The sequence below is a fragment of the Leguminivora glycinivorella genome, chromosome 21 (genome assembly GCF_023078275.1).
Source record: "Leguminivora glycinivorella isolate SPB_JAAS2020 chromosome 21, LegGlyc_1.1, whole genome shotgun sequence".
NCBI classification, from domain to species: Eukaryota; Metazoa; Arthropoda; class Insecta; order Lepidoptera; family Tortricidae; genus Leguminivora; species Leguminivora glycinivorella.
The window spans coordinates 13,277,054-13,285,981 of record NC_062991.1 but is presented as its reverse complement, the minus strand read 5'-3'; the positions used below and the strand labels follow the sequence as shown (position 1 = coordinate 13,285,981).

Sequence of the window (8,928 nt, the reverse complement as noted above, 5' to 3'; positions counted from 1 at the left end):
TGTGAAGGCGACGAACAGGTCTGGTACCGACTACAAAAATAATTGATTTGTTTATAATTTGGATGTTTAGATTATTGCAATACGATAAGAAATCTGAATTCAAAGGTTTATTGTTTTTTGCTTTTTAGTTTCTCCGTGTTTTGTAACGCGCTTATTTTTACGTCTCTGCATTCGTAAAATTTTGACGGGTTCCTGAATTCACTCTAAAATTTAATAATTATTTTATTGATTTAAAAAATCTAAGCAATTCTATATTACAAATGTTGCTTAAGTAAATACACTTTTATTTGAGAGTTCACCATCAACACAGTTATTTTAATGCCTGCTCTACTTACTATTTGTCGTCCATATTTAGCTGTTAAATATTAATTACATTACATTACTGATATAAACTCACGCATGTATTACCAAATGGGCTAGGTAGAGCACACAGAACTGCAATTTCACTCTAAGCAATTAAGGAGAAAAGAAAATGAAACTGTGATATCCCTTCGCCCACACGACAATGGAATCCGACAGTCGACTTGTAAGTTCACGGGAGGACAGGAAGGCGTGAAAATTTTAACCCGCCACCAAACGGGAAAATAAATACGCAAATAAATAACAAACCACCACAAAAAATACAAAATTCGACACGTGTTACTACACCACAAAGCCATCGAAAAGGTAAAAAAGCGCTGGTAGCCTATAGCGGTAAGTACGTGCGACTTTCGTTCAGGAGGACGCGGACCCCGGCCATGCGTGGATCCAGGGGGGCGGGGGTCATGGGGGTCATGACCCCCCCCCTGGAGCCTGGGTTGGCTATACAAATAGACCACGTGACCCCCCCCTGGGGCCTGGCCCTTTACCACGTGACCCCCCCCCCCTGGGCACGAAGCTGGATCCGCGCTTGACCCCGGCTCGCATCAATGAGTTTTTCGGAATTTATGTGCGAAATGTCAATGTTTGATATTTGCCAGTTGCTTTTCGGTGAAGGAAAACATAGTGAGGAAACCGGACTAATTCCAATAAGGTCTAGTTTACCCTTCCTTAGTTGGTTTAGTTTAGTTCGTGTGGTGTCGGGTGAGAATAACACCACCCCTTTCTTCCCGTGGGTGTCGTAAGAGGCGACTAATGGATTAAGACCAAAGTATTTCGTATGGGATATTAAGCCCCGAGACGATGACATCGAGTCTCCAAAAAGAAGGAAAACTAATATAAAACCCGGATCTGGAGCCACCGTTTAGGCGCAAGCCAGGCACCTGCGGCCAAACCGACACCACACGTATTGACTCGTCATTCCTGTGGAACATGTCGGGGAGGAGAGAGAGGGTGGTACGGGTGCTGGGCAAGCCCGTATTGCCATAAAGTCGTCTGTCCCAGGCGCAGCAGCATCCGCGGAGAGGGCACTTCGCCCACCTGCCGTGCAGGGGGGAAACAACACGGGGAGTGGCAGTTACCGGTTATAAGCCCGCACGATTAGGCGTCGTATGTGCGGGCGCCAGGGGCCACTCCCGACAGTAGGAGGATCCATCGAAGGTCCACTGATCAGTTACCGCCTGCTTCAAGTTGAGCAATCCTCGACCAATAAGGTACTGATCCGCCTCAGCGTTAACTTGTTTTGTCTGGGTGAACAGAACATAAGCTTAACAGCCGGACGTTAGCGCTGTAAAACCGACCACCTGCTCAGAACCAAAACAAAACATTTAAACCCAATATCAACGCTTCCTACATGCGCTATGCGACATGGAACGTCCGAACAATGAGGACGGGTTTTCCGAACACCTGTGAAAACCTTGATATCGCACAAGATCTGCGAAAGACCTACAATATCGACGTGGAGCTCAATAGGTTAAAAGTCGATATTGCAGCTTTACAGGAGACCAGGATTGAGGACGAAGGCTCTTTACGGGAAGCTCACTATACTTTTTACTGGAAGGGCAAGAGTTCCACGGAAACACGGGAGCATGGTGTAGGATTTGCGGTCCGTAATCAACTTATTGATGCTATTGAGACACCAGTAGGTGTATCTGAGCGCATCATGGTCTTGCGTCTTAATACAAAAAGCGGCTATGTTACCTTGATCTCCGCTTATGCACCGACGCTTCATTCCACATCCGAGACCAAGGATCAATTCTACAACCAGCTTGATGAAGTACTCCGCGGGGTGCGTCCATCCGACAGGCTACATATATTGGGCGACTTCAATGCTAGGGTCGGTCAGGATAATACTGACTGGCCTGATTGCCTAGGTGCATGGTGTCGGTAAGCTCAACGACAACGGACAACGATTGTTGGAGTTCTGCTCTAAGTATGAACTATGCGTCACCAATACATTTTTTAAAGGAAAATGGATGCGAAAAGTCTCTTGGATGCACCCCCGCTCAAAACACTGGCATCAGTTGGACCTTGCCCTTACTAGAAGAAGAGACCTGCGCGAAACACTTCACACGCGGACGTACCACAGCGCTGATTGCGACATAGACCACAGTTTGGTTTCCACCAAGGTCCGACTAGTCCCAAAAAGGATCCATTCTGCTAAGCCTCTTGGCCGAAAGAGGATTAATCATTTTAAGACCCGGGACCTGGAAGCAGTGGAATTATTCAGTGCTGCAGTTCGTGACGAAATTGCGAATTGGGACAGTTCCGTATCAGCGCAAGCCGAGTGGGAAATGATTAAGTCTCTTCTCACAGACGCCGCGGGGAGGGTTTTTGGTTATCAAAAGGCAAAGTCTCACGACTGGATACTTGAAAACGAGGAGCACTTACTTCCCCTTATTAACTTGAAACGGCAAGCTTTCATAAATTTCCGCCTTAATCCCTGTGATTCGGCACGAGAAGAGCTCAAAAAGGCGAAAGCCTCACTCCAGCGCAGCTCTCGTTTTTATGCAAACGCATATTGGACAGAACTCTGCCAAGGAATTCAGGCAAGCGCAGACGCAGGAAACATAGGTGGTGTTTATGAGGGTATTAAGCGAGCTCTTGGACCTCCTACAAAAAAGACGGCCCTTCTAAAGAGGCTGACGGCTCTGTCATAACAAACAGCAGCCGTCAGATGGCAAGATGGGTGGAACATTATACCGGGCTATACTCGTGCCCAGTCGACATTCAACCAGAAACTGCAGGATTAATGCCGACCCTGGACACTTGGCACGAGTTGGACTCCGCACCTACCGTAGAGGAACTTAACCTGGCCGTCAAGCAGCTAAAAAATGGCAAAAGTCCGGGCAAAGACGAAGTGTACACCGAAATCGTCAAGTTGAAGTGCATCCTTCCTGTCCTTCATAACCACCTGACCAAATGCTGGGAACAAGGCTGCGTGCCTCAGGATATGCGCGATGCTAATGTCGTCACTCTTTACAAAGGCAAAGGCGACCGCGGTGATTGTAACAATTACCGCGGAATATCCCTCCTCAGCATAGTCGGCAAAGCTTTTGCTAGGGCTACCTTAGCCAAACTACAGAAGCTGGCTGACCGCGTATATCCAGAGGCACAATGCGGTTCTCGGGCCCAACGGTCAACTGTCGATATGATTTTTTCACTCAGACAGTTACAGGAAAAGTGTAGGGAGCAAAGCAGTCCTCTTATCGTAGCATTTGTCGATCTCAACAAGGCATTTGACACTGTGAGTAGAGAGGGGCTTTATTCGGTTCTTGTCAATATCGGTTGCCCTCCAAAGCTCCTGAAGATAGTGCAGTCATTCCACGAGGGTACGGAAGCCACAATCCTTCACAACTGCGAAACATCGGCTCCCTTCGACGTACGCCGTGGCGTTCGTCAAGGTTGTGTACTGGCACCTACTCTCTTCGGAATATTCTTTTCTGTACTCTTGAAGGTTGCTTTTGGAGATGATCTACAGGGGATACACCTGTATACAAGAGCCGATGGTCAGATGTACAATCTTGCTAGGCTTAAGTCCAAACGACATAGAAAGGACTTTTTTGTAGATAGCCTTCTCTTTGCTGATGACGCTGCTTTCGTCGCTCACAGTGAGTCTCAACTGCAGACCATCATGGACAAATTTCAAAAAGCGTGCGACCTCTTTTCCATGTCGGTTAATGCCAAGAAGACCGTCATACTAGCGCAAGGATGTTCAGAACAGCCAACTATCGTGCTTAACGGTGCACCTCTAGAGGTGATCAGCAAGTTTTGCTACCTTGGCTCGCTTGTGTCGTGCAATCTTTCGCTTGACGCGGAGATCGACTCCCGCATCGGCAAAGCGGCCACAACGTTCGGGAGGCTCCGTACAAGGGCTTGGGACAATAAACATCTCACGGTAAAAACGAAAATGCTCATTTACCAAGCATGTGTCCTAAGTACACTTCTGTATGGAGCGGAAACTTGGACATCGTACGCAAAACAAGAACGCCGGCTGAACTCCTTTCACATGCGCTGTGTGTGGAGCATACTGGGCATCACATGGAAGGATCGCGTGACAAACGAGTCTGTTCTAGCCGAGGCACAGCTTCCTAGTATCACAGCCATACTAAAGAAGAGGCGACTGAGGTGGCTCGGGCATGTGTATCGAATGGAGCAGACTCGTTTACCACGTCAAATCCTGCTGGGAGAGGTTGCAGATGCAAAGAGACCGGTCGGACGGCCAACGCTGCGCTTTAAAGATTGCGTGAAGCGTGACATGGTCACATTTGATATTCCATGCAACCAGTGGCAGCGGCTGGCCGAAGACCGACCCACGTGGCGCCGTGTTGTCCATGACGGTCAATCCAAGCACGACAACGCCTGGTTCTCTTCCTTGAATGATAAACGCATGAGGCGTCACGAGCAGGCCTCTAACCCCCGCCCATCTGGGGGAGCATACACCTGTCGTGTGTGCGGACGAGGGATCCTCTCTCGAATTGGGCTATACAGCCACGAACGTAAGTGTCGCAAGGATGCTGCTTGAATCATCTGTTATAGATGCAAAGGCCTGTTATTATTATTATTAGTTTACCCTTCGGGTTGGAAGGTCAGATGGCAGTCGCTTTCGTAAAAACTATTGCCTACGCCAAATCTTGGGATTAGTTGTCAAAGTGGACTCCAGGCTCCATCAGCCGTGGAAAATGCCGGGATAACGCAAGGAGGATGATGATGAGGATGACGAAAGCCATCAAAAAGGTAATGCCTGTGTGAAATCGCATTCGAAAAATTCAAGAAGTTAAGACAGTCTATATTACAAACTCGTCTCTGCAGTTATGTAGGAAATTGATTCTCAAGTGTAACTCGAGGGTATTGTACGCAAGTGTAAGGGACAGATAACCTTATAGTGCCAAATGTCGTATCGCCCATACAAAGTCCGTGGACTTACGACTTTGAAGTGGCATTTTTAGGGACTGGCATAAAACTGGATGGTTATAAAATTGGACGCTCGGGGAGTACGAGATTTATGCTTGATTAAAGTGTGGACAGTGTGAAATAAGGGTTTAGGGAGTGTATATTAGACTTTTGTAACTACTGTTTGAAACTAGCTAGTCGAATGCGATAATAGTTATTTGTTATACAAGGGGGCAAAGTTGTATTTTAACGCCGAGTGTGGAATTGAAAAACGAGCAAGTGAAAGGATTCTATAGTTGAACCACGAGCGAAGCGAGTGGTTCGAGAATAGAATCCTGAATTTGCGAGTTTTTTAACACACGAGAGGTAAAATACATTTGCACCCGAGTGTAACACAAAACTTTTCCCCTCACTACAGCGAGGAAACTACAACGCAAAAAATGCGTTTATCACTGCTTCCAGTAGTTCCAAAGGTGGTAAATCATCTGTATATTACTAGAATCACCTACTTTTATCAATTTTAAAGCAGTTAATTTGACTTTATTCAAGGTCAAATTACTTTACCCACTAGTGGATAAAATGCGTTTTTACCCGCTGGTATTAAAGGACAAAACACGTGTTTCCGAGCTAGTGAGGGGAAAAATAACATTTTTTACCTTTTACCCAACATTTACATTTCTTACCTGGCCGAAACCATAGATTAAATATAAGAAGATCATACCATCCCATACATCCCATAAAATGCGACCGCCTAAGAACGCGCATACACTACACCACACATAGATGGCGGCACAAAAAAAAGGCTTGTTGCCATCGAAAGCTAGAAGACATTTTTTTGTGGGCAATGTCCGGTGGACTTCAAACCAAGCTAGGCCTGTATTTTGCAGCCCACAACTGTTGCTTCTGTGTATTGAATTAATACAAATAAGGGATTTTTCTTTTTACATATACTTTGCTTACGCGCTTCAATCCGGCGGTCGCGGGTTCGAACCCCGGCTCGTACCAATTAGTTTTTCGGAACTTATGTGCGAAAGAAATATCATTTGATATTTGCCAGTCGCTTTTCGGTGAAGGAAAACATCGTGAGGAAACCGGACTAATTCTAATAAGGTCTAGTTACCCTTCGGGTTGGAAGGTCAGATGGCAGTCGCTTTCGTAAAAACTAGTGCCTACGCCAAATCTTGGGATTAGTTGTCAGAGAATTTTTTCATAGTAATGCCGTAATTTGAAGATTAACGTAATACAGAATCCATGGATTTCATCATACAGATACAGAGTACGAAAAGGACAAATGGTTGGACTTTGATAGTCGCACCTTAGTATAGTTACGTGTGGCTGCCATGAGCCGTGGCAAATGCCGGGATAACGCAAGGATGATGATGATATACTTTGCTTACGCTTGTGCTTCTTTGCACCAATTAGGTCTGGTACCTAAGTATGCCAATGGAAATCTTATAATTTCATCATAATTTCTTCAGCAGTTTTAAGGGCGAAGATGTAACAGACAGACTTAAGTCCATTTTAGAATAAAATATTTAACTTATATCGACGGAGAAGTACCATGAGTTCATGGTACATCTCCGTCGATATAAGAGTTCCTTGACGGATTTGATATTTTTTTAATCGTTTTTCATTTGATCAATACCAAAATAAATATCAAATCAACATCAAAAACCATTAAGGTAGTGTAATTTCTCAGTAATATATCTCAACTAAATGTAGTAATATTCAATGTAAAGTAAGTTATAAAATCTTGCCTAATGGAATCTTAAACCCGTCAAACACTCAAAATTTGAAACGGCTTCTAGTTATTTGAAATGAACCAAATATCTCTGGGGATCTACTAATGTAGGTACTCCTTTATTAAACATTTAGGTATAATGAATTTTAAAATCATTTTGGATTATTTTAATTTGTTAAGCTTTCAATCAGTGTGGTACGAAAATATGTGAACGTAATATTTAATTTTGGAGGCTAGAAGTTAGCACTTTTGACGTTGGAGGTCAGTTTAATATGTAGTCATACGCGATTAAGTCCCGATTTTCAAATAATTACTTTTGAGGTTATCAAATTTCAAACCTTAAAAACAAAGGGCATGTGCATTGCCCGTTTTTTTACTTGCAAAATCCATAAATGGGAAAAATGAATATTATAAATGGGAAAGTGTGTGTTTGTTTGTTTGTCCGTCTTTCACGGCAAAACGGAGCGACGAATTGACGTGATTTGTAAGTGGAGATAGTTGAAGCGATGGAAAGTGACACAGGCTGCACTTTGTCTCTTTCTAATGCGAGCGAAGTTGCGGGAAAAAGCTAAATTAGTAGTTATAATTAAAAGCAAATCCATAGGTAAAGAACACAAAATAACCTGCGATCATTCAGTATAAATTTTGAATTATAACAGTCTCAAACTAGAAGGAAATCAACATTTAAGTAGGTACCTATACTTTACCTGAGGTATTCTACAAAATTAAGAGGATACGGTACGGCGAAAATGCTAAAATTTCAACTTGGGAATTTTAGTTAAATATACAAGTGTTACTAACTAGATTTATCGAAAAAAAATTGTCCGTTAAGAACAACTCAGTCAACAGATATTTCAAAAAAATCTTTAAAATCGAGGTTCCGTTCTCGACTCTTTCCTCCTTCAAAACTTAATCAATCGGAACGAAATTTGAGAATCTGAATAACAACGAAATATTCTATGTCGGACCGTTAAGCTATTTTGGTTAATTGTTACCAATCTTTAGTATCACATCTTTTTTTGCGCCACAATGAAAAAGGCCGTTTTTGGAAATTTTTGATTGGCTCTAGAATCTTTAAAAAGCAGAATATCAAAAAAATCAAAACGGTCCGACACAGAGAAAAATAATAACAATCTGTGTTGAAAAAATCATTGTTCTATCTTCAAAAACCAGGGAGGAAATAGTCGAGAGCGTTTGTATGGAGAATTGACCCCTACCGTATCGTCTTAATACCTAAATGAAAGCTAATGTAATCCATATCACTACACATACCAAAATGAAATATAGTTAATAATATATGAATAATATACCTATTTGAAGAATGGAATTATTATTGATATTTCATAAAACTATTTCGTCAAGAGAGACCTGTCGAGAAGTAGACGTCTTTTATTGATTTATGATGATGGTGATTTTAGTACACAAACATGCAAAAAAGCGACGATATAGCTCGTAATATATTGGCAACGCAGGTTTATGACTAATGGAATTAGACCACAATGCACCATGAACTTGTCACAGTGTAAATGAAAAGCACAGTATAAGGACTAACAAAAAACGCTCACATTTTCAAATTGTAACCAAGGTATTTTGAAATTAAATGAAAATGGGGAAATTCTCACCTCCGATAAGACTTGAACCTGCGACCCTCAGTAAGTAATCAAAATAAGTTGAACCACCGTACCCACTTCTTATATAATGTAAACCAAAATAAGTCACAGTCCTTAGTATCTAAGCTGAACTTTAAATAGCTTTTTAAAACGCATGTTTTCGAAGGTCATTCTAATACTACCCCTTGTCCATACGATGACATTATACGTTCATCTTAATAAATATTCAACAAAAAATTTAAAAATGTAACAAGTTACGATTGCGTCAGTTTCAAGATGCACTAGATAGGTACTAGTATATTCGTTATATGTATAATTAGTTAAAGA

At 42.6% G+C, this 8,928-nt stretch overlaps 1 protein-coding gene across 1 annotated transcript; it reads left to right on the top strand.

Moving 5' to 3' along the window:
- The first annotated feature begins 1,741 nt into the window (after positions 1–1,741).
- On the top strand, positions 1,742–2,248 carry LOC125237331 (craniofacial development protein 2-like). Its single transcript, XM_048144324.1, has one exon. It carries the CDS (start codon positions 1,742–1,744, stop codon positions 2,246–2,248), a length of 507 nt encoding a protein of 168 aa, XP_048000281.1.
- Positions 2,249–8,928: the final 6,680 nt, after the last annotated feature.

Coding starts and splice junctions, on each gene's coding strand:
- LOC125237331 (XM_048144324.1), top strand. CDS start 1,742: ATGAGGACGGGTTTTCCGAACACCTGTGAAAACCTTGATATCGCACAA.